Genomic DNA, 26,966 nt, shown 5'->3' with positions numbered 1-26,966 from the left:
CTCTAATTGTGCCATGCAATGTAGACAGGGTGTGAAGCAAAGTCCAATAGCATACAGCTCATACAACCTCATTGCTTGGGATTTTGAAAATCATCTTGCCTGGCAACTTTTAGCACACCCTTCAAAACTGCCAAGCCATACCTGATCTTCAGGTATGTAGAGGTGTGCATGTTATTTTTGGATTGAGTAACATGTTGTGTCATAAATGTATGCTCATGTTCCATGTATACCATCACAGTGACCTATCACCATTTTGCTTTAATATTACTGTCTAGTATCTATCTATCTATCTATCTATCTATCTATCTATCTATCTATCTATCTATCTATCTATCTATCTATCTATCTATCTATCTATCTATCTATCTATCTATCTATCTATCTGTCTGTCTGTCTGTCTGTCTGTCTGTCTGTCTGTCTGTCTGTCTGTCTATCATCTATCTGTCTGTCTATCATATCTATCTGTCTGTCTGTCTGTCTATCTATCTTCTTATCTACCTATCTCTTATCTGTCTGTCTACCTATCATCTTATATCTCTGTCTGTCTGTTTATCATCTATCTGTCTGTCTATCATATCTATCTGTCTGTCTGTCTGTCTATCTGTCTGTTTGTCTGTCTGTCTATCATCTTATCTATCTATCTATCTATCTATCTATCTATCTATCTATCTATCTATCTATCTATCTATCTATCTATCTATCTATCTATCTATCTATCTATCTGTCTGTCTGTCTGTGTCTCTGTCTATCATCTATCTGTCTGTCTATCATATCTATCTGTCTGTCTGTCTATCTTCTTATCTATCTATCTATCTATCTCTTATCTGTCTGTCTACCTATCATCTTATATCTCTGTCTGTCTATCTATCTGTCATATCTGTCTGTTTGTCTGTCTATCTATCATCTTATCTATCTATCTATCTATCTATCTATCTATCTATCTATCTATCTATCTATCTATCTATCTATCTATCTATCTATCTATCTATCTATCTATCTATCTATCTATCTATCTATCTGTCTGTCTGTCTGTCTGTCTATCATCTTATCTATCTGTCTGTGTTTCTATCGCTTTCCAAATGTTTCAGTGGCAGTTTTACAAACCCTTTTGCTCAGATAATTTAAATAAATCGCTTTTGATATGGAGCTTTGGAGGCTCCTCTGGGTGTCTCGCACTGTTACTATGGTGACGTCCCAAACAAACATGGCGGTCAATGTAATAAAGTAAACTTCTCCATGGTGACATTTAATGTATTTGTTTTTAATTTTTTTTAAATACTCTCATCGTTTTATATTTAGACATAAGAGCATCTATAGCACGTTTGCATAAATTGTATCACTGTGAACGTCCATCGATACGCACCTCAAGTTCCGGAGCTTGAAATTGAAATTGAATTGCGTTTACGTTTTTACACCTCTATTCACGACAAAGCAATGGCCGATAAAACTGAACCAAAAGCACCAAAGAGCTCTGAACCCTCTATGAACCGACACAATCCAGCATCAAAGACAACTCAGGTAAGAGAGCGACTAGTTGTAATCTACTGCAACTGATGTTTTTTTTAACAGTTTGATTAGTGACCAACATTATGTCAAACTGGCAAAATTGTGTCATCATTTACTCACCCTTATTTTGTCTCAAACCTGTTCAACTGTATTTCGTAAAACACAAAATTACATGTTACGTAGTATGGTATAGGAATTATGTCATTTACTTTTTAGGGTGTGCTATCATTGAACAAATCTGTCAGATATTTTTTTTTTTTACTTGAAATGTAATTGATTTTGTGTGTACAGGACATTTCTCATCTACTGGCCAGCATATTCAATGACATTTACACCATAGAGGTGATTGGGAGGGACACTGTTTCTAATCTTAGCAAATCACGCAGAGGGAACAACAACTACCATAAAAAATATGTGGAAGAGCTGCAGCAGGTAGCCTACCTCTCTCTTCACATCTGAGCAAAGAATGTGACGTATATACTTATACTTATTGAAACATACATTTTAAGACTCTATTATTGATAGAAAGTTCAAAAGAACAGCATTTGTCTGAAATAGAATTTTTTTTTAACACTAAATGTTTTCCCCCTCACTTTAAACTGAATAAAAGTACTGTATAAAAAATCTGACCCCAAACTTTTGAACAGTAGTGTTGGCTACTTAATTGTTATACAGTTATTATTATTATTATTATTATTATATATTTTTACTGACTTTTTAAAAATGTAATTCTTATGATTTTATCAGGTGCATTCTGAATACAACAGACGGATTCAGAATGCTGACATGCTGGAGACACACATCATACAAGCCCGTCTGCAAGCTGCTGCAAAGGAGGAGCATGATCACAACAGAATCATGGAAGAAGTGGGTGAGGCCTACCGTCAACTGGGTCTTCCCCCAGGTAGGTTTCTCTAGATATGTTTACTTAAACAACCATTATTTTTACCATCCACACTGTATCCCTCAGTTAGCCAGTAGTCTTATGACACAAAACCCCATGTAAACAGTAGAATTCTCTTTGTCTCTAAAGTTAAATCAGCTTTCAAGTGGTGTGTGGACAGTGAGCTTCTCAGGAGCAACAACCTAATTTGCCCTCTGGACTATACAGCAGTGCACACCCCTGTTGTTAAAAGCCCAAAAGGTAATATTTTACTTACCTATAAAGGAAAAACATAATCAAACAATCAAATTTCGTATAATACTGCCATATATTCCCATTCTTTGCAGGCAAGGTCACTCCAGGGTTTGCCCAGCCAACTGTCTCCTATAATATGCACATTTCCAGTGAACCACAAGATAATGGTTACAGTCCTCTCCCCCTGCCCGCACATACAGCCCAGAGCCTGCTGGAACAATCAGAGGAGACACTCACGCTCCCTTCCTCTCCAGAGTCCAGCTCCATCAAGGGCACCGAGGTTTGCCTCGGAACTTTATTCCATTTTCCTCATATCAAAGGGAGCAGAATGACCTTTATGTATTTTTGTTACATTACTGCTTTCTTTTCAAATTCTTTCAACACTTCAGCCCCCAGATCACATGATAATCAGTATTTATAGGTAGTTCACATGTCCGGAGATACAGTTGACGTCAAAAGTTTATGTACGCCTTGCAGAATCGTTTAAATTGTTCCAATGTTAATTATTTTACCAAATTAAGAGGTACTAATCTGAATATGATATTTCGCATACAAGATGTTTACATGTAGACCACAAGAGAAAATAATAATTGAATTTATAAAAAAGACTTTTTATTTATTTATTTTTTGATTCATGAGTCCCTTGTTTGTCCTGAGCAGTTAAACTGCCTGCTGTTCTTCTAAAAAAAAATTCTTAAGGTCCCACAAATATTTAGGTTTTTCTTTCAGCATTTTTGTATATTTGAAACCTTTCCAAAAATGACTGCATGATTTTGAGATCCATCTTTTCACACTGAGGAAAACTGAGGAACTTACATGCAACTATTACAAAAAGTTCAAATGCTCACTGATGCTCCAGAACGAAAAACGATGCATTATCATTGCATCGATTGCATTATGCAATATCATATTTCTGCCTTTCAGAAGCTTACATGTATCCCAGAAGACAAAATAAATTCAGTTTACACAAAAAGTTTTCACCCCCCAGCTCTTAATGCATTGTGTTTCCTTCTGGAGCATCAGTGAGTGTTTGAACCTTTTGTAATAGTTGCATATGAGTCCCTCAGTTGTCCTCACTGTCAAACAATGGATCTCAAAATCATAGTCATTGTTGGAAAGGGTTTAAATTCACAAAATTGCTGGAAAGCCAAATAATCTATGGGACCTGAAGGATTTTTCTGCATAACAGTGGGCACAGTGGGTTCAGGACAAACAAGGGACTCATGAACAACTATCACAAAAAAGTATCAAGTATCACAGTATGAAGAATCAAGTGTATGTAAACTTTTGAACAGGGTAATTTTTATAAATTCAACTTTTATTTTCTCTTGTGGACTATATGTAAACATCTTTTATGTGAAATATCTTATTCAGGTCAGTACTAAATAGAAAATAACATGCATTTTGTATGATCCCTCTTTTTTTGGTAAAATAACATGTTGCAGATTCTGCAAGGTGTATGTAAACTTTTGACTTCAACTGTACTATATATTATATATAATTGTTTATTTTTGCAATTTTCCAACTCAAAAGCTAGGTTTGGTGCATAAGGCCTCTTGGACGGAGAAGCCCAGTGCTCAGAGTCGGACAGAAGACAGGGCATCCCTGCAAAAACACAAAGACCGACACAAGTTCCTGCGCAACCCTCGCTTCCTGCTCCCAAATGCTCAGCGTGGGGGAAAGTCTCTCATCATGCCAGGGAAGAGGCCGGAGAATGTGAGAAAAGACAGGAAAAACACTGGCAGAGAGAGGTGTGCCTATGATTTTCATTTTAATATGTTTTCTTTGGGAAGACTGTACTTAAAGAGACACTTGATATTTATTAATTTGATGTATAATTTCTGTAACCTCTATAATTATCTAATATAGTATATTAGTTAATTATTTTCAACCAGTTTCCCATTTTCCATTGGTCAACAAAAATGACACACAGCGCCTTTAATTAATATCCTATCAAATTCAAAGCAAACAGACAGCTTTATGAATTTTCTTGTAATCCCTATAAGCCTTGTCCTTTGTTATTGCATTGTTTGCGTTTTGGTCAGCTTTATTCAACTATTATTGCCATAATATTTGTGCAGCTTGGGTAGGGGAAATATGATACACATGAGCACTCAAGAAACAGATCACACCCTTTTGTCTGCCATGTATTATAAATGCTAACCTGCATGTGTTGTTATATATTTTTTATATAAATCTGAAAAGCACAACATGGCATTGCAAACTAGCAAACTGGATTATTCTATGAGTATAATCAGCCACGTATACTATATAATGTTTTTTATTGTCTTGTATTGGCCTTATCGAAGAGAATCACTCCATTACTGTTACTGTCTCACCCAAGTGAAATATCTCTGGTCATTTAAATGAGGTTTTTCCATTCACAGCGGCCAAAAGAATCACAAGACTCTCAAAATGCCTTAGCTGACTCTTTCTGCATTTTAAGTCAGTTAGCTCTGTGTAGTTCCTGTTTTCTGCATCTTGGCATTCAACAACAGAACAAAAACTGTTTGAATGAGATACTTCATAAAGTGTAGCTGTTTTTTTTTTTTTACAATATTAATGTAATAATCAAGGCATTTTGGCTTAGTATACATAGACGAATAACTATTCAGTTTATTTATTCAGTTTATTATAAGCTCATACATGACAAATTATTATCACAAAATTCCCTTTCTATCTTAAGTCCTGATCCAGCTCCCATCTTCGCTGCGAATCCACCTGTGATCTTCTTCACTGACTACACAATAGGACAAGTCTATGAGGTATAAAATGAAATAATGTTTCTATTAACTAAATCAATAATGTAAGCATTTTTACTTTGTACTACAGTCGTGGCCAAAAGTTTTGAGAATTACATAAATATTGGAAATTGGAAAAGTTGCTGCTTAAGTTTTTCTAATAGCAATTTGCATATACTCCAGAATGTTATGAAGAGTGATCAGATGAATTGCATAGTCCTTCTTTGCCATGAAAATGAACTTAATCCCGAAAAAAACTTTCCACTGCATTGTTAAGAAGGCTTCAGGGCATCCAAGAAAGTCCAGCAAGCGCCAGGATCGTCTCCTAAAGAGGATTCAGCTGCGGGATCGGAGTGCCACCAGTGCAGAGCTTGCTCAGGAATGGCAGCAGGCAGGTGTGAGCGCATCTGCACGCACAGTGAGGCCAAGACTTTTGGAAGATGGCCTGGTGTCAAGAAGGGCAGCAAAGAAGCCACTTCTCTCCAAAAAAACATCAGGGACAGATTGATCTTCTGCAAAAAGTATGGCGAATGGACTGCTGAGGACTGGGGCAAAGTCATATTCTCCGATGAAGCCTCTTTCCGATTGTTTGGGGCATCTGGAAAAAGGCTTGTCCGGAGAAGAAAAGGTGAGCGCTACCATCAGTCCTGTGTCATGCCAACAGTAAAGCATCCTGAGACCATTCATGTGTGGGGTTGCTTCTCATCCAAGGGAGTGGGCTCACTCACAATTTTGCCTAAAAACACAGCCATGAATAAAGAATGGTACCAAAACACCCTCCAACAGCAACTTCTTCCAACAATCCAACAACAGTTTGGTGAAGAACAATGCATTTTCTAGCACGATGGAGCACCGTGCCATAAGGCAAAAGTGATAACTAAGTGGCTCGGGGACCAAAACGTTGACATTTTGGGTCCATGGCCTGGAAACTCCCCAGATCTTAAAACTTGTGGTCAATCCTCAAGAGGCGGGTGGACAAACAAAAACCCACTAATTCTGACAAACTCCAAGAAGTGATTATGAAAGAATGGGTTGCTATCAGTCAGGATTTGGCCCAGAAGTTGATTGAGAGCATGCCCAGTCGAATTGCAGAGGTCCTGAAAAAGAAGGGCCAACACTGCAAATACTGACTCTCTGCATAAATGTCATGTAATTGTTGATAAAAGCCTTTGAAACGTGCTTGTAATTATATTTCGGTACATCACAGAAACAACTGAAACAAAGATCTAAAAGCAGTTGAGCAGCAAACTTTGTGAAAACTAGTATTTGTGTCATTCTCAAAACTTTTGGCCACAACTGTACATGACCCCTAGTGTAAATGTTCATTCGATTTTCCCTCAGCCACTTCTAAATGGTGTCTTTGCAGTACAGCATGTTTTCATTTCATAATAGTGCCTTCTGTTTTCTGTAGACTGTGGTGGAGCTCAAAAACATGACCGCAACCAGCCGCCACATTCGAATGATTCCTCCAACCTCCCCACACTTCTCTGTTGGTTTGGGTGAGTCTAAAGAAAATAAAGTACCTGCTGAACTCATGAAAGACTCATTTATGTTGGCAGAAGTTCTCTCTGGATGACGTTTTGTAGCACTACTAGACAAAATGGCTCTGCCTTGGCCAGAATATCACCAAGGTTATCAAAGGAGAAGTTCACTTTCAGAATTAAGATTTTCAGATAATTTACTCATCCCCATGTCATCCAAGATGTTCATGTCTTTCTTTCTTCAGTCGAAAAGAAATGAATGTTTTTGAGGAAAACATTCCAGGATTTTTCTTCATATAAATGACTTCAGTGAGGATCAGCGGGTTGAAGGTCCAAATTGCAGTTTCAATGCAGCTTCAAAGAGCTCTACACAATTCCAGCTGAGGAATAAGGGTCTTATCTAGCAAAACGATTGGCCATTTTCTAAGAAAAATACAAATTTATATATTTTTTAAGCACAAATGCTTGTCTTGCACTTGCTCGACTTCATGGATTACAAAATAACGCACGCGTGACTTAGGCGGAAGTACTGACCCAGTGTTTACAAAGCAGACATGCAAAGAAAGTCAAACGCCTTTTACAAAAATAAGTAAAACAACATTAGACGATTTTGAAGTTGGAGGAAAAAATGGCTTTTTTAACCGAAGTAAATGACAGATCAATTCACTAGATAGACCCTTATTCCTTGGATGAGATCATGTAGAGTTCTTTTGAAGCTGGATTGAAAGTCCATTGATCCTCATTGAAGTCCACTATATGGAGAAATTTCCTGGAAAGTGTTCCTCAAAAAACTTAACTTCTATTAGATTGAATGAAGAAAGACATGAACATTTTGAATGACATACTTTGTCTTTAATGTTAACAAAAACTATAACCTTAAAAAACATTTTCAGTACTTAAAGTAAAAACTACAATGAAAAGGATAATTTATTCGAAAATGAGATTTCTGTCATCACTTACATCACTTACTCATAGTTTCTTTCTTATGTTGAACACAAAAAAAGATATTTTGAAGAATGTTCAAAACAGTTGCTAGTAGCTGTTGACTTCCATAATATGGAAACAATATTTGGAAGGTAATGGCTACCAGCATATATCTTCCTTTCTGTTCAATAGAAGGAAAAAAAATCTTACAAGTTTGGAACAACTTGATGGTGAGTAAATGATTAAAACATTTTTATTTCAGGGCGAACTATCCTACAACTGTAATAAAATAAAATATATATATGTGACCCTGGACCACAAAACCAGTCATAAGGTTAAATTTTACAAAACGGAGATATATACATCATATGAAAGCTCAATAAATAAGCTTTCTATTGATGTATAGTTTGTTAGGATAGGACAATATTTGGCCGAGATGCATCTATTTGAAAATCTGGAATATAAGGGTGCAAAAAAATCTGAATACTGAGAAAATCACCTTTAAATTTCTCCAAATTAAGTTCTTAACAATGCATATTACTAATCAAAAATTACATTTTGATAGCTTTACAGTAGGAATTTTACAAAAAATCTTAATGTAACATGATCTTTACCTAATTTCCTAATGATTTTTGACATAAAAGAAAAATCAATAATTTTGACCCATACAATGTATTTTTGGCTATTGCTACAAATATACCCCAGCGACTTAAGACTGGTTTTGTGGTCCAGGGTCACATATAAAACATAACTGTTATTTTATCTTGTTGCCAAGGCAGGATTTGTCATTTTCACTTTAAGTTTCAGTTTAACCCTTGTGCGCTCCTCGGTCATTTCTGACCGGAACATTTTACATTTAGATTTTTTAAAAATCACAGCTTCATCGGAATGATATGAAACTTGGTGACTTTTATGGCACTGGGAATGTGAACACAGAAAAAAAATTACGACATCATTCGAAAAGGCTAAGTGGGCGTAAAAAAAATAGTCACACTCATGCTCTTCGGTCAGAAATGACCGACCATAGGAAATGAATGGGAAAAAGACAAAAACACAGCAATTCAGAGATTAACTGTGTGCACAATTGACAAATCAGACACAAAACTAAAAAAAAGTACACAGCAGTGAAGGGATGATACTATAAAACATCAGGAGTGTGATTTAGACACATCCAGTCACACACAGACGCGCACACACACACACTTATACACACACACATCAATAAAACTACTGTGTCTGTAATAGAGCAAACGTTTGAGAATATGTGAAATCCATTCAATAATTCAGTCATAATGCAGAAAAAGCTCACAGCAGTGAAGTGGTGACACTCTAAAACATCAAGACTGAAAAATAAACACACACACACACGCACAAACACGCACACACACACATACAAACACACATCTATAAACTGCTGTCTGTAACAAAGCAAAGTTTTAGGAGTACAGTATGTCAAATTAATTCAATAATTCAGTAACAATGCAGAAAAAAGCTCAGAGCAGTGGGCAAAACTGACACACACTGGAAATTAATTTGAAATCTGCAGTAAACAGTGATGAGAAGCAAGCACTGCCTCTTGGGTTTGTCAGTGCAGTGCCGTTTAGGATTGACTATAATCATAATGCAAAAATTAATTTGAAATCATTATTTATAAGAAGAAAATATCTAAAACTTCACAAAAAGTACTCTTTGAGAATGTCTGAATATATTTTAAAGTCCATTACTTATTATATAAGTAAGCAATTATGTCTAAAACAAATTGGGAATTCACTAGCATCTCTATTGATGTCTATACAGGCCTCTAGTGGTTACACTGTGAAATTGCTTATTTTTCTTCCTGTGCTCCCACCAGGTGGTGCTAATCTGTCTTCAAAAAATTGATTTGGAAGGCCTATACTCTATTTTAATCTGAAATACTGCATTCATTGAAAAATAATTTTTAAAAATTAGGATTTTTAATTTTTTTTCTATTTTCAGTGGAAAAAATAGATCATAATTATTGCATAAATAATCATTAGTACCATAAAATTCTCTAAAATTACAAAGGAAAAAAGAAAAAATATTATGGAACAAAAATATATTAGATTGGTTTTACTGAAGAAAAAAAAAAGTTACATTTCAGGTGTCCGGTCACTTTTGACCGTGAGGAGTATGAGTGTGACTCCCAAATGAGGAGCGCACAAGGGTTAAGTTAAAGTACTAAAATAACTAAATAAAGTAAAACTTAATAAAATACAGACATTTAAAAAGTAACTAAAATTAAAACAAAAACTGAATTTTTTTATCTTTTTAATAAAATCTAATTTAAAATATGTAATAGAGTATCAGTGATACTAAAATAACACTGAACATCACAGGATTATGAAGAATTTTTTAATAAAACTTTGGTATTTACCCTGCAGCTCAAGGAGTCCGAATAGAGAAACGGTGACATCTACTGTTAAAAATGTGAAATAATTACTACAGCTGAATTTCAGCTTTGATCAAGATTAGAAACCGTGTAACAAAGCTTTACATTTATTCACAGGCAGGTTCCCTGGTGAAGGAGGTATTGTCGCTCCTGGAATGAGTTGCCAATATATGGTGCGTTTTGCTCCAGACTCTCTGGCCGACTTCGAGGATGTTCTGGTTGTGGAGACGCAGTTGCCATATCCTCTTATTATTCCAATAGAGGCCCGCAGATCTCCTCCAATACTCAGTTGTGAGTCAAAATAAACTTAACTCCTTCAACATCTAGATCTTAAAAAGATAATTCACCTAAAAATGAAAAACAACAGTGAAAGTCAATGGGGTGCAATGTTGTTTGGCTTGTTTTAATAATCAGTAATAAGAAATTCAAAGTCAAAATCATTCCCTCTCCTCTTTCATGTGCTAGTGCCTGCTGTCATGGACTGTGGATACTGCCTGGTGGGAGGGGTGAAGTTTATGGAGGTTATGTGTCGGAATGAAGGACTGAGTGCTGGAGCATTCTGTGTAATGCCTAAGAAACAGTGGCCTGCTTCAAGCCTCAGGGTAAGCAAGCAAATGTCGACATGAAATCTCATTCAGTTCATAGTTAAGATTCTTTTCTATGACAGTATTATTATTTATGAATTCTAGTAAATCTCACATACACTAGCAGTCAAAAGTTTTTGAACAGTAAGATTTTTAAGTTTTTTTTTTTTTTTAAGTCTCTTCTGCTCACCAAGCCTGCATTTATTTGGTCCAAAGTACAGCAAAACAAAATTTTACTGTGTAAAATAACAGTTTCTATTTCCATTTTCTATATTTTAATGAATTTTTAGCATCATTACTCCAGTCACATGTTGCTTCAGAAATCAGTTTAATATTTAAAATGTATTATTATTATGTTGAAAACAGCGGAATAGATTTTCTTTCAGGTTTCTTTGATGAATAGAAAGTTCAGAAGAACAGCATTTATCTGAAATATAATTTTTTGTCACATTACAAATGTCTTTACCATTACTTTTGATACATTTTTAGCATCTTTGCTAAATAAAAGTATTTATTTCTATAATTTCTTTCCCTCAAGAAAGAAAAAAAAGAAAAATTATACTGACTCCAAACTTTTGAATATTACAAAAGCTTTTATTTCAGATAAATGCTGATCTTTTTTTATTCATTAAAGAATCCTGAGAAAATGTACTCAGCTGTTTAAAATATTGATCATCTTAATAACAAAAATGTTTCTTGAACAGCAAGTCAGCATATTAGAATGATTTCTGAAGGATCATGTGACACTGAAGATGATGTTGATGCTGAAAATGTAGCTTTGATGACAGGAATAAATTACATTTTAAAATAAATAAGTACAAAATTTTACAATATTACTGCTTTTTATGTATTTTGGATCAAATAAATGCAGGCTTGGTGAGCAGAAGAAACGTCTTTAAAAAAAAAAAAAAACTTGAATGCAAACAACGGTTTAAAGTAAAAATTAAATTTTACTGTATTGATTTTCTAAATGGATCTTATTGATCTTATTGTGAAATATTAATATTTTCATATTTCACATGAGCTTGTAATTTTTAAATCAACATAAATTAATATGACAGACTGTTTATGTATGCCAGACTTCTCCAATCATTAAGTTCTCTTTAAACATGGCCTGTTCATCCAATCAACAACCAATAGATAGAACCAAGTCCCCACCCTACGTTTCAAACACAGAAGAAATTATTGTTCTTACTGTTATCTTGCGACTTTAACCTTTTGTCTTAGGATGTTGTTAACTATCATTGACTGATAATTCTGTGTGTGTCTCAGTCTGCAGTGAAGTCTACTTTCTCAGAACAACCTCCCTTTGCCATCAGTCCCTCTATTTTCGGCCTTCACCCTGGACAGGCCACTGTCATAGAGGTGAGATGTTACTGACTGTAGAGCACACAAATCAGTTCAACCTTATAAATGTTAATCAGTTTTACACAAATTACTTAAAAATTCTCCACAAGATTCCACATTATAATATGTGACCCTGGACCACAAACCAGTTTTAAGTAGCACAGCTATATTTGTAGCAATAGCCAAAAATACATTTTATGGGTCAAAATTATCGATTTTTCATTTATGCAAAAAATCATTAGGATATTATGTAAAAATCATGTTCCATGAAGATATTTTGTAAATTTTCTAACATAAATATATAAAACGTATTTTTAAATTAGTAATATGCATTGTTAAGAACTTCATTTGGACAACTTTAAAGGCGATTTTCTCAATATTTAGATTTTTTCGCACCCTCAGATGCTAGATTTTCAAATAGTTATATGTCATCCAAATATTGACCTATCCTAACAAACCATACATCAATGGGAAGCAATTAAAAAAAAAACTGACCCTTATGAGTGGTTTTGTGCAAACCACTCACAAAACCAGTCATAAGTGTAAATTTGTCGAAATTGAGATTCTTACGTCATCTGAAAGTTGAGTAAATAAGCTTTCCATTGATATATAGTTTGTTAAAATAGGACAATGTTTGGCAGGGATATATATATATTTATGGTAGAAAATTTACAAAATATCGTCATGGAACATGATCTTTACTTAATATGCTAATGATTTTTGGCATAAAAGAAAAATCGATAATTTTGACCCATACAATGTATTTTTGGCTATTGCTACAAATATACCCATGCTACTTAAGACTGGTTTTGTGGTCCAGGGTCACATATCAGTTTAATTTAAGACACATGAATATGCTAATTTATGCATTTATGCATATTTTCAGATGTTGTGAATACAGTATTGCACAGATTTGATTTATATTACCTAATCTGCTACTCTGTGACTCAGTATGTTTGGATGTTTTTTTTTTCATGTATAGGTTGTGTTTTTCCCCACAAATGCTGAGATCTCTTCTCAGGACTTCACCATTGTTTGTGACAACTGCCAAGTGAAGGACATTACTCTGCAAGGTAGGGAAGCAATTGAATTTAAAACAAACAGATAGATATATGTGTACATGTTTCAATGTTTTTCCTCAGGTACGGGTCAGCTGATCACTGTGGAGCTAGTTTCAATATCAGGCGGAGAAGATCATCCTGAATTTGGGGAGTTGTGTGATATCACAGCTAACCATTATGTCAGGTTCAACCCAACCAATCCACATTTCACCTTAGAGAAGACTGTGGTTGTGAAAAACAATGCGTGAGCTTCCTACACACATCCGTGTAAACACAGAATAGTATGTACAGTAGATACTTACTTGTGTGTTTATAAATCATTATTTTGTTTATGTGTAGACACTTGGAGCTCCCGTACCACTGGCAGATCGTGAAACCCAACCTTCAGTGTCTCTTGCCTGAAGAGACTCCAGACCCTTCCAGGGTTCAGCATCATCTTGATACAGAGAGTGTGTTCAGTATTACTCCAGTTATGGGAATCCTGAGTCCTGCTCAAGAACATGAGTTCCTGCTCACATTCTGTCCAAAAGATGTAAGTGCACTCAAACATATAAACACACGAAAAGCTAAAACTACAGGGACATACAGTTAAAGTCAAAAGTTTACATACAGCTTGCAGAATCTGCAAAATGTTATTTATTAAACCAAAATGAGAAGGATTATACAAAATGCATGTTATTTTAATAATTTTTTATTTATAAAAATGGCGCTGTTCAAAAGTTTACATACACTTGATTCTTAATACTGTGTTGTTACCTGAATGATCCACAGCTGTGTTTTTTGTTTAGTGATAGTTGTTCATGAGTCCCTTGTTTGTCCTGAACAGTTAAACTGTCTGCTGTTCTTCAAAAAAATCCTTCAGGCCTCAGAAGTTCTTTGGACTTTCAGCATTTTTGTGTATTTAAACCCTTTCCATCAATGATTGTATGATTTTTTTTGATCGAAAGATTCATCTGTTCACACTGAGGACAACTGAGAGACTCATATGCAACTATTACAGAAGGTTCAAACGCTCACTGATGCTCCTGAAGGAAAAACTATGTATTAAGAGCAAGGGGGTGAATACTTTTTGAATTTGAAGATCAGGGTAAATGTAACTTATTTTATCTTTTGGAGAACATGTAAGTATCTTCTGTAGCTACTGAAGGGCAGTACTAAAAGAAAAAATATGATATTTCGGAAAATATCATTCTGTTCAAAAGTTTACACCCCTGGCTCTTAATGCATAGTTTTTCTTTCTGGAGCATCAGTGAGCGTTTGAACCTTCTGTAATAGTTGCATATGAGTCCCTCAGTTGTCCTCAGTGCGAAAAGATGGATCTCAAAATCATACAGTCATTGTTGGAAAGGTTTCAAATACACAAAATGCTGAAAAACGAAATAATTTATGGGACCTGAAGGATATTTCTGAAGAACAGCATGCAATTTAACAATTTAACAGGACAAACAAGGGACTCATGAACAACTATCACCAAAAAAACAAACAAAAAAAAAAACACACAACTGTGGATCATTCAGGTAACAACACAGTATTAAGAATCACAAACTTTTGAACAGGGTCATTTTTATAAATTCAACTATTATTTTCTCTTGTGGACTATATGTAAACGTATTTTATATGAAATTCAGGTCAGTACTAAATAAAAAATAACATGCATTTTGTATGATCCCTCTTATTTTAGTAAAATAATTAACATTTTGCAGATTCTGCATGGTAAAATTTTGGCTTCAACTGTATATATATAAAAACTAATAAAAATTGCAAAAGCAAACTAAAACTAAAATGTAAGCAAACTATAAAAACTTTATCTTACTAAAATATCTCTTTGAACAGTAATTTTCTATCTGTCTCAGTTAAAAGATTACCACAGTGTCTGCCAGTTGGTGATCATGGATGTTCCCGATCCACCCAGAATCAGTGATGATGGGTAAAATGAACTTTACTTACTGTTTGATATTTTCATTTAAAAATGAATTTAGGATAAATCCAAGATTTTTATATCAATAAGCACATCATGTAGAAACCTCTATGTGCTGGTTTTCAGGACGTGTCTCAACACAGCTCTCCATGTAAATGATGTGACTGTTTTAGAGGTTGAAGTGAAAGGTTCCGCTGAGTCGTATAAGATCCTTCTGGAGCCGTATGCTATTTTAATACCTGGGGAGACCTACATAGACAACACAATACGCAAGAGATTCAAGGTAGCGCTGAGTGCAGAGGTCAAAATGACCCTGAAATCCCCTGAAATAAAATGTTTTTGAAGCTTAAATGTCTATGTGTGTGTTTTAGATGTGGAATCACAGCAAATCAGTCATTCACTTTGAATGGGAGCGTATTATTGACAGTCACATAATTAAAGTGGAGCCTTTAACGGGAGAAATAGGTCAGTGCATTATAGTGTATCAGTAAATTAATGTGTGGACAAACAGATATACTGTTCGAAAGTCTGGAGTCAGAAAGATTTTCTTAAAGAAGTTAATAATACTTGCAATAGTATTTGACAATATTGCTGTTTTTACTGTATTTTATGATCAAATAAAAGTATCCTTGGTGAGTATAAGGAACTCTACAGACTCCAAACTTGAACAGTAGTGTAAAAGTCTATTAATTAAACAAATCAAAACAATGATTTCTAACATGTGCTTGCTTACAGAGATGAATGAGTGTTTTGACATGGAGCTGGTTCTGACTGGAAAGTATCCGGGTCATTTTACCTCCACCCTGCAGTGTCACATTCAGCACCATCCTAAAACTATAGGACTGGCCATTGAAGTCACATTTAAGGTTTGAATCCCTTTTCCATTTATTTAGACTCAGTATGTTGTGTGAAGGCCATCACAAATGATCTCTTTAGCAAATTATGTCTTACAGTTTCTGTTTTTTTAATATGGTCTCTCAGGGTCCGCATTGCTCAATGAACGTGCCTAGTCTGGATTTTGGTTTGCTGCAAATGGGAAGTGAGAGCATATCTACAATCGATATCACCAACAACAGCCTGCTGGATGCCCACTGGAGCCTAGAGGAGCTGTCTCACACCCAACCGCCCATCAAGGGCCTGGTACAACCCCCATTTACATTTCTTATACAGTATAAATCAAGTCAGGGATTTAAACTTATTGGTATTATGTATTAAAGTTCAAACACTCACTGATGTTTCAGAAGGAAACTTACCCTATAATTTACTCACCCTTAAAGAGCCTTTAAACTTTTTGAATTTGAAGATCAGGGTAAATTGAAGTATCTTCTGTAGCTTCTAAAGGGCAGTACTAAATGAAAAAAATATATATATTTAGGCAAAATAAGAAAAATGTCCTTATCTTCATTCTGTTCAAAAGTTTTCACCCCCTGGCTCTTAATGCATCGTTTTTTTCTTCTGAAGCATCAAGGAGTGTTTGAACCTTCTGTAATAGTTGCATATGAGTCCTTCAGTTGTCCTCAGTGTGAAAAGATGGATCTCAAAATCATACAGTCATTGTTGGAAAGGGTTCAAATACACAAAAATGCTGAAAAACCAAAGAATGTGTGTGGTTCTTCTGAAGAACAGTGAGCAGTTTAACTATTCAGGACAAACAAGAGACTCATAAACATATATCACTAAACAAAAAAGCACTGTTTAGCTGTGGATCATTCAGGTAACAACACAGTATTAGGAATCAACTGTATGTAAACTTTTGAGCAGAAACTTTTGAAATAAAAAACAACAACATGCATTTTCTATGATCCCTTTTATTTTGGTAAAATAATGAACATTTTTGCAGATTCTGCATGGTATATGTAAACTTTTGACCTCAACTGTATATATATATATATATATATATGTATATATATATAGAGAGAGAGAGAGAGAGAGAGAGTCTTTTCTGCATTTGTGTTCAGGTGTATATGAATCCAAATAAAGGTGTGCTGCCTCCCCTGGCGTCCTGCAGTGTGGATGTAGTCTTTAGAGCCCTTCACTGCCAGTGTTTTGAGTCAGTTCTGCAGCTTACTGTGCTCAACGGAACTGGCTGGTAAGGAAATTACTCACATCCTTTTTCATATTGTATCTGAACTGCAAGAAGAGAATACTATGGAAATGTTACCTTATAAAAATGTTGTCTTTCATCACATATTTAATCGAAGGTGTACATTTGTGTTTGTCTTTAGTCATCTGTCTGTACAAGCAGTCATCCAGTCTCCTCAGGTGTGCTTGTTGAGCTGTGAGCTGGTGTTGACTGATCTGTATGTAGGTGTTCCACAGACAGGAAGCGTTACCCTGTTTAACCAAACACTACTGCCAGCCTACTTCAACTGGAGCAAGGTGAGACAGTTTATGTAATGCGTTGGGAGTCAAAAAACCCAAGCCAGTGTTGATACTTTGAAAAGAATGAGAAAAAACTCATTTATGTTATGCAATTTTGCTTTTGTGTAATATTTCATTCACTAGGCGTCAGTATAATTCCCAAAATGAAGTCAAATTAATAAACATCTTATAATGTCTGTCAACCAATTTCTTCTCAGCTCCAAGGTGCACAAGCTCATCTCTGCTCTGCAACCTTCAGCCCCTCTGTAGGCTCTCTGGAGCCCGATGCTAAGACGGAAGTCTCTGTATCATTCACCGCTCACACTATTGTAAGTACTGCCACTGTAATACTGTAACACCCACAGCTTAAAGGGATAGTTCACCCAAAAATGAAAATTCTGTCATTAATTACTCACCCTCATGTTGTTTCAAACCCATAAGCCTGTTCATCTTCAACACAAATTAAGATATCTCTGATATCTACCAAGTTCAAGGCCCAGAAAGGTTGTAAGGACATTATTAAAATAGTCCATGTGACATCAGTGGTTCAACCTTAACTTGAACTATGAGAATACTGTTTGTGTGCAAAGAAAACCAAAATATCGACTTTTCAACTTAATTTGTGTTGTGAAGATCAACAAAGGTCTTATAGGTTTGAAATGACATGAGGGTGAGTAATTAATGACAGATTTTATCCCTAAAACTAAGCATCTGTTGATATTCAAGCTCCAGCGCAATATATTTTCGTGAATACGTTTTTATGTTTTTAGGAGGAACTGACTGAAGTGGCTGCAGTTTGTCAAGTAAAAGGAGTGGAGAATCCATTATTGCTGGGCTTTTTTTCAAAAGCTAAACCTCTCAGAGTTTCCTACTCACTGCCTCCTGACTGGTAAAGCCACTTTTACATCATATTCACATTTTCCTGGACTTTGGTTAGTCATTTTATTAGCTTTTCTTGTTTAAATCAAGACATGGTTGCAATATCATCCTCTTTTTCACTGTTCTATATTTAGTATTAAGTCAAGGGATGCTGATCACCAACCAATCACGCTGGACTTCAGTGAGCATGAGCCAGTCTTTATTGGCAAATCTGTCAAACGACAGTTGCTGATAACTAATCACACCGCTATTACTGCTTCGTTCACTGTTGAAGCAGAGTACTTTGCTGGGTACTGTCCTTCACAATTGGATGAAAACTCTGAAAGGTACAGTACATACTGTATCTTGATTCTGCTGTATTCTTTTTGTATTAGCACAAAAATATTATTTAAAAAATGTATTAACTTTTAATTAACTATTAGCCTAATATTGCTTTTGGGGTCAGTAAGATTTTTTATGTTTTTGAATGGATTAAAACTGCATTTATTGTAATATGAAATGTCATTAAAAAATGTTGTTATATAAACTCACAACTGTGAGAAATAAAGTCAGAATTGCGTCACAAATGTATCAATGTATCAAATGTATCAAATGAGTTTATTCCTCAGAATTGCAACTTCATTTCTAAGAATTGTAACTTTACTTTCAGAATTGTGATTTATTTCTCAAAATTACGACTTAATTTCTCAAAATTTGTATGTTTATTTCTTAGAATTGGAAGTTTATTTCTCAGAATTGTGACTTTATTACCCATAATTGCAACTTTATTTCTCAGAATTACGACTTTATTTCTCAAAATTGCAAGTTTATTTCTCAGAATTGCGACTTTATTTCTCAGAATTGCATCTTTATTTCTAAGAATTGTAACTTTACTTTCAGAATTGCGATTTATTTCTCAAAATTACGACTTAATTTCTCAGAATTGCAACTTTATTTCTCAGAATTGTACGTTTATTTCTTAGAATTGGAACTTTATTTCTCAGAATTGTGACTTTATCACCCAGAATTGCAACTTTATTTCTCAGAATTGAGAGTTTATTTCTCAGAATAACGACTTTATTTCTCAAAATTGTGAGTTTATTTCTGAGAATTGCGACTTTATTTCTCAGAATTGAGTTTATTTCTCAGAATAACGACTTTATTTCTCAGAATTGTGAGTTTATTTCTCAGAATAACGACTTTATTTCTCAGAATTGTGAGTTTATTTCTCAGAATAACGACTTTATTTCTCAGAATTGTGAGTTTATTTCTCAGAATTGCGCCTTTATTTCTCAAAATTGTGACTTTATTTCTCAAAATTGCGACTTTATTTCTCAGAATTGCGACTTTTTTTCTCAGAATTGTACATTTATTTACCAGAATTGTGACTTTATTTCTCAGAATTGCAACTTTATTTCTCAGAATTGTGTTTATTTCTCAGAATTACAACTTTATTTCCCAGAATTGCGACTTTATTTTTCAGAATAGCGACTTTATTTTTTAAAATTGCAACTTTATTTCCCAGATTTGCCAGTTTATGTCTTGCAATTCTGACTTTATATCTGAGTTTATATCACACAATTCTCAGGAAAGTCAATTTTACAATTTTGTCAAGTTTATATCTCATAATTAGAGATATAATTATAACTTGCAATTGCGAGTTTATATATCCCACAATTCTGAGAAAAAAAGTCAGAATTGCGAGATATAAACAGAATTCAGAAAAAAAGCCAATTACCTCTTTTTATTTTTATTCAGTGGTGGAAACATAGAAAACACTTTTTTTTCAAGATTCTTTGATGAATAAAACAATGTTTATTTGAAATAGAAATTGTAACATTTAAAATTTTGTGTAACAATTTTTTAATGATTTACAAATTGTTTAAAGCTTATTTTTTATGTATTTATTTATTACTGAATACTATAAAAAAACTGTTATACCTAACTCTTTGTCCTTTCCTTTTAGGAGCAGTGCACCTCTCCACTCCATCCAGGCCAAAAAAATACAACAGAAAGCATATAATGGTTGGTGGAACCTATTCCTTTGTGTTCTTCAGGATCAGTGAAACAGTGAAGTCAAAACACATTCTCTTTCTTTACTTCCAGAATTTGTAAACTGTCTTCTGTCCCACGGAAGAGGTGCAGCATTCTTTGTTGAACCAAACAGTGGGATGCTCAGCCCATATGAGACCCAAACCATCAATATCACAGCTTTCACCAATATGTGGGGAGATTATCAAGACAATCTCATATGCAAAGTATGTCACAAAACAATCAAACATATTTTATTATAAATGTCTGCCTTTCTCAAATCGAACAGTTGAGTTACAGTGAATTCTCACTTTTCTTTTCTTTCAGGTTGGAGATCTAGATCCAACTCCCATTCCTATACAGATGTCTGTGAGGGGCTGTCCAATTTACTTTCAGATGATTGGACCACAGCCTGACAACCAGAACCAGGGTCCAATTATACGGTCAGTGTACTTATAGGATACTGTAGATGTTGCATGGTACATGCAAAGACTATTCTTTGATATTTATGATTGACAGATTTGGAAGCCATGTTTCTGGAGGAGACACTGTGTCACGTTCTTTACGGCTCATTAACACCAGTCCATATGGTGAGCCATTCACCACATCAAGTTTACAAACGTACAAACATCAAGTTTACAAAAGCACATCATCATGTCATTTTCTGAAACTTCTCAGATATCCGTATGGATTGGGTGACGTACAACTTGGAGGTTGGCGATAGGAAATTGATAGATCTGTTGGTTACATGTGGTGAACCCTTTCCTCTGAAGGATGCCGATGGCAATGAGGTTCTAGGAGGGCTGGACTCATCCGTCATGTTCCCGTCCACATGGGATGACAGCCACAACACTAGTAGAGAAGGAACAAGCTCAACTTTTATGACCAATTCTGTAAGTCTAGGCTTAATTTAATAGTAACATACTAAAAAAGATTCAGTTCAGAAATTTTAATTTCAAAACTTGTTTTGTAGGATGATTTTGGAGAGAATGAGGAAGAATGTGATGCAGAGGAGGGCAGAAGCCCTTCTAGGTCTCTGGCTCCAGTGAAGAAGCTGTTCTCTGTGTTTCTGAAGCCACATGAAGGGAACATCTCTGACTACCCATACTGCATCACTCCACAGCAAACCGTAGGTTATGGGAATCAGCACCACTCTGGGTCTCCATTAGGATCTGTTTTAAAGGGATAGTTCACGCAAAATGAAAATTCTGTCTTTATTTACTCACTCTCATGTCGTTCCAAACCTTCGTTCATCTTCAGAACACAAATCAAGATATTTTTGATTAAATCCAAGAGCTTTCTGACCCTGCACAGACAGCAACACAACTGACATGTTCAAGACCTGAAAAGGTTGTAAGAACATCATTAAATAGTCATGTGACATCTGTGGTTCATCCATAATGTTATGAAACTACAAGAATACTTTTGAATGAATGAAGATCTTACAGGGTTTGAAACAACATGAGGGTGAGTAATTAATGACAGAATTTGCATTTTTGGCTGAACTATTCCTTTAATAAATACTTTAATTACAGGTAGTTCCAGCAGGGGGCAGTAGCACCATTCATGTGTCTTTCACTCCTTTGATCCTGTCATGTTCAACCAATCAAAGATGTATGGGTTATGCTCTTGGTTTCATGAACCTGGACTCTAAGGTATGTTAATCTTATCCAGCTCACCTTATAAAGGCTACATTGTGCTACATTCGCAATCTCTTTCAAAAATGAAAAATAGGAGTAATGTCATATCACTGCTATTTATCTTGTAGCTTGCATCACTGACTCCAGGCAAAGTGGAGAGAGCCCAGGGCTACGAACTAGAACCTTTGAGGCTGGACATGCAGGCTAATGTAAAACCTGCCATGTGAGTTACAAATGTGTTTTCATATAGCAACTACTTACTGTAGTGATGCCTTGCAAGTATAAAAATATTTATATTGCTAAATCGTTCAATGTGCTTCTTTCACTAGCATTTCATACAAGTGAATAAGTACATTATGTATAAACAACTGTGAATCAGTGTGTGTGTATGTGTGTGTTAGTTTGTCAGTGCAGATGGCAGAAGATACAGACGTCCTGGAATTCACAGCAGCTGCCAGTGATACACTAGACTCAGCATCACACACACAGGTGCCCTTCAAACAAGTAATACAGTTACACCTTGAGGAATCTGCAAAATGATAATTATTTTACCAAAATAAGAGGGATCATACAAAATGCATGTTATTTTTTATTTAGTACTAACCTGAATAAGATATTTCACATAAAAGATGTTTATATAATCCGCAAGAGTTGAATGAATTTATATGTTTGATTCTTAATACTTTGTAGTTATCTGAAAGATCCACAGCTGTGTTTTTTTTTTTTTTTTTTTTTTTTTTTTGTTAAGTGATAGTTGTTCATGAGTCCCTTGTTTGTCCTGAACAGTTAAACTGCCTGCTGTTCTTCAGAAAAATCTTTCAGGTCCCACAAATTCCTTGGTTTTTCAGCATTTATGTGTATCTGAACCCTTTCCAACAATGACTATGCATTTAAGATCCATGTTTTCACACTAAGGACAACTGAGGGACTCATATGCAACTATTACAGAAGGTTCAAACGCTCACTGATGCTTCAGAAGAAATTGCATCAGCTGGGGTATGAAAACTTTTACATTTGAAGACCTGGGTAAATTTAACTTATTTTGTCTTCTGGGAAACATATAAGTATCTTCTGTAGCTTCTGAAGGGCAGTACTAAATTAAAAAATATGATATTTAGGCAAAATAAGAAAAAAAATTACACACCTTCATTCTTTTCAAAAGTTTTCACCCTCCGTCTCTTAATGCATCGTTTTTCCTTCTGGAGCATCAGTGAGCATTTGAACCTTATGTAATAGTTGCATATGAGTCCCTCAGTTGTCCTCACTGTGAAAAGATGGATCTCAAAATCATACAGTCATAGTTGGAAAGGGTTGCTGAAAAATCAAAGAATTTGTGGGACCTAAAGGAATTAAATTTATTCATGTCAGTACTAAATAAAAAATAACATGAATTTTGTATGATCCCTCTTATTTTGGTCAAATAATTAACATTTAGCAGATTTTGCAAAGTGTTTGTAAACTTTTGACCTCAACTGTATATATCCAAATCAAAGACAGTTAACAGTTAATTACATGCATGATTTACCTGGATATGTTTTCGCTTTCTATTTGGGTTGTAGAAGGAATCCAGGATAACTCGGTCATTCCAGCTCAAGAACAATACGGATATGGCCTTGAGTTTCAGATTGAGCACACAACCTCCATTCTCAGTGCTGCTCCCTCGACAGAGCCTTAAACTGATCAGCAGCTCACCTTCTCCCAGACACACAACAGGACTCTCTGGACCAGGAGACGAGCAAACATCACTTCTGTTACAGCCTAAACACATCATGCAGGTCATACCGTTTCCCTGCTCATTCTTTTTTGCTTGTCCCTATAGGAATCTGTGCTAAATCTGCGCTATTTGTCAATCTGACACAGAGGTAATTTAGATCATCTTTTACATTTGCAGGTTAAGGTGGCTTTCCATAATTCAGCTTCGCTCCTGACCTGTCTGAATAAACCATGTGAGGAATCAGATGCTCAGCCTTCTGCTACACTTTTGTGCAATGATGCTGGAGAAAGGACACTGCGGTTTCAGCAGAGTTTTAACATTCAGTACAGCAATAACAGCGCACAGGTGTGTACACAGGCATCATTTTAGCTCCTTCAGATGAGTAAAAATTTCACCACCTTGTAGGAATCATATGGTCCTGGAACAATAGCCTCATTCGAACTAGTAATTACACTGGAAAAAGAAACTATGTCAAATTAGAACTTTTAAGCAGATGTGTCTCAAAAATCTCAACTGAATTTCCTCTAGTAACCATGTTGTAAATACTGTTGTCTATTTGACTGTTTCAGACAGTGCCCCTTTGCGCTAATCTGGCTTTACCGACGCTGCACCTTTCCAGTTCCACTGTGGATTTTGGCACCTGTTTTGTTGGACAAATAAATATCAAAGAGGTCTACCTCTACAATAGAGGTGGCTCCTGTAGCTACTGGACTGCACTTAAAGGTAAAAAGCTTTAACTTTGGACGAAGCAGCTGTGGAGTGGAATGACTGAATTGAATGAATTGCTGTAATAATGTCAGATCTTTATAATGATGGCAGTTGCTTTGTGTCTACTTGAGCTCATGTTTTGTTTTGTGTCTAGACGCTGAAGGTGGCAATGAAGTGTTTAGGGTGAGTCCAGACTCTGGTGTGTTGAAACCTCTTGGAGATCCACCGTCCTGTAAGCAGCTGCTGCAGATCAGCTTCACTGCAAGGTACAGTTGACTTCACCTGATGCACACACAACCGATCAAATCACATTGTAGAAAAGACTTAAAGGGATAGTTCACCTAAAAATGAAAATTACCCTATGATTTACTCACCCTTAAAGGAGTAGTTCACTTTCAGAACAAAAATTTACAGATAATGTACTCACCCCCTTGTCATCCAAGATGCTCATGTCTTTCTTTCTTCAGTCGTGAAGAAATTATGTTTTTTGAGTAAAACATTTTAGGATTTCTCTCCATATAATGGACTTCTATGGTGCCCCCGAGTTTGAACTTCCAAAATGCAGCTTCAAAGGGCTCTAAACGATCACAGCCGAGAAAAGAAGGGTGTTATCTAGCAAAATGATGGGTTATTTTCTAAAAAAAATTACAATTTATTTACTTTTTAACCTTAAATTCTCGTCTTGTCTAGCTCAGCAAGACGAGCGTTTGAGATTAAAAAGTATATAAGTTGTAAATGGTTTTTTTAAAATAACCGATCATTTCGCTGGATAAGACATAAGAGATTCTTCCTCAGCTAGGATCATTTAGAGAACTTTGAAGCTGCATTTAAACTGCATTTTGGAAGTTTAAACTCCGGGGCACCATAGAAGTCCATTATATGGAGAGAAATCCTGAAATGTTTTCCTCAAAAAACACCATTTCTTTACTTCTTCTGAAAGAAAGACATGAACATCTTGGATGACAAGGGGGTGAGTACATTATCTGTAAATTCTTGTTCTGAAGGTGAACTACTCCTTTAAGCTATCCTAGGTGTATATGTATATGACATCACTTCTAGGTGAATACAGTTGGGAGTTAATATTAAAAAAGGTTAAAAAAGGTTTGGATATTTTACTTACATAAACACATCGATTCACTTCAGAAGGCCTTTATTAACCCTCCGGAACCATTTGGAGTGCTTTCATGATGGATGGATGCACTTTATTGAACTCACTGCCATTATAAAGCTTGGAATAGCCAGGACATTTTTAATGTAACTCAATTGTATTCATCTGAAAGAAGAAAGTCATATACATCTAGGATGGGTTGAGGGTGAGTAAATCATGGTGTAATTTTCATTTTTGGGTAAACTATCTCTTTAATTTGAGAAATGGATAATATAATCACATAACTCCAGTAGATCAATAGCTTACATTCAGGTTGAGTTTGAAGTTTGAAGTTCAAGGAACTCTATTATATTACTGTTTGTATTATTTGTCTAGGCAAGTATAAGTTTTAGTTTTCTTAAACTGTACACTAATAGTATTTTCCCTATAGCGATCAGAAAGTGTTCCAGACGATTATCACAGTGCAAGGGGTTCTTGGAGAGAAACCACTTGTTCTGAAGGTCAATGGAAGTGGATCATTTGATGAGAGTTTTCTATCTTCAAAATCTGATACTTGATAAAACAACTTTCACATACTCAAGACTGAAGAACTAAAACATCTCTCTCTCTCTGTATAGATTTTAATTAGTTTGATAAGACACTTATCTCTGTTTACTTCAAATACTGTATTTGCATAAGTTTTATTTCTTTAATTATACAAATTAAAGATCAACATAATAAGAACATAAGCAAATTTCAGATGGCCTAGTGTGTGTTTGTGATTAGAGTACCAAAGGTCAAGTTGTAGTTAAACAGTGACTTCACACACTACTATTCAAAAGTCTGGGGTCAGAAATATTTTTTAAACGCTTTAAATGCTCACCAAGGCTGCACTTATTTAGTCAGAAATACAGTAAAACAGTAATATTGAGAAATATTAATACGATTTCAAATAGCTATTGATCTGTTTTAATCTATTTGATGGCAAAGCTGAATTTTCAGCAGCTGTGCTGGAATCTTTTTTCAGGATTCTTTGATGAATAGAAAGCTCAAAAGAACAGCATTTATTTTTGAAAACAAAATACTTTCTAACATTATAAATGCTCTTTAAATGACTTTTAATCAATTTAATGCACCGTTGCTGAATAAAAGTATTAATGTCTTACTGACCCCAAACCTTTAAAAGGTATTACCTAACTTTTAAAACAAGTTTTAAACAATCATTTTTATTCTAAGAAATGAGATGCATTGTAAACATTTGTAAATTACACTGGTTGTCAAAAACATTTTCTTTCTAAAATTCAGAGTTCTTCCGCTATATCCATATTAGAAGGAAAACCCAGATCAGATTAATGTCACAAATCAAAGAGATAAAAGCTGTTACTCTGATTGCTCTTACGTCGGTTTCCATGATCTGTTATCACAGTTGAAATGCAAGGCACTTTAAAGAGAGATCT

The 26,966-nt window shown here is 35.1% G+C and overlaps 1 protein-coding gene across 1 annotated transcript; it reads left to right on the top strand.

Moving 5' to 3' along the window:
• Positions 1–1,434: 1,434 nt before the first annotated feature.
• LOC141300853 (deleted in lung and esophageal cancer protein 1-like) lies at positions 1,435–26,087 on the top strand. Its single transcript, XM_073831139.1, has 39 exons — positions 1,435–1,518; positions 1,798–1,938; positions 2,254–2,410; positions 2,540–2,650; positions 2,737–2,924; positions 4,178–4,397; positions 5,099–5,102; positions 5,331–5,409; positions 6,797–6,884; positions 10,318–10,491; positions 10,666–10,802; positions 12,057–12,149; positions 13,114–13,204; positions 13,274–13,436; positions 13,532–13,724; positions 15,046–15,119; positions 15,237–15,393; positions 15,482–15,575; positions 15,846–15,976; positions 16,092–16,250; positions 17,069–17,199; positions 17,336–17,489; positions 17,690–17,800; positions 18,242–18,360; positions 18,485–18,676; positions 20,296–20,354; positions 20,436–20,587; positions 20,688–20,803; positions 20,880–20,950; positions 21,039–21,253; positions 21,334–21,489; positions 21,896–22,015; positions 22,129–22,223; positions 22,402–22,489; positions 23,563–23,775; positions 23,892–24,059; positions 24,284–24,437; positions 24,586–24,688; positions 25,961–26,087. The coding sequence occupies exons 1-39, from the start codon at positions 1,435–1,437 to the stop codon at positions 26,085–26,087; spliced, it is 5,082 nt and encodes a 1,693-aa protein (XP_073687240.1).
• Positions 26,088–26,966: the final 879 nt, after the last annotated feature.

This window comes from Garra rufa, chromosome 24 (assembly GCF_049309525.1).
Source record: "Garra rufa chromosome 24, GarRuf1.0, whole genome shotgun sequence".
In the NCBI taxonomy this organism is placed as follows: domain Eukaryota; kingdom Metazoa; phylum Chordata; class Actinopteri; order Cypriniformes; family Cyprinidae; genus Garra; species Garra rufa.
The sequence above is the reverse complement of the archived record's forward strand: the minus strand, read 5'-3'. Positions and strand labels throughout refer to the sequence as shown.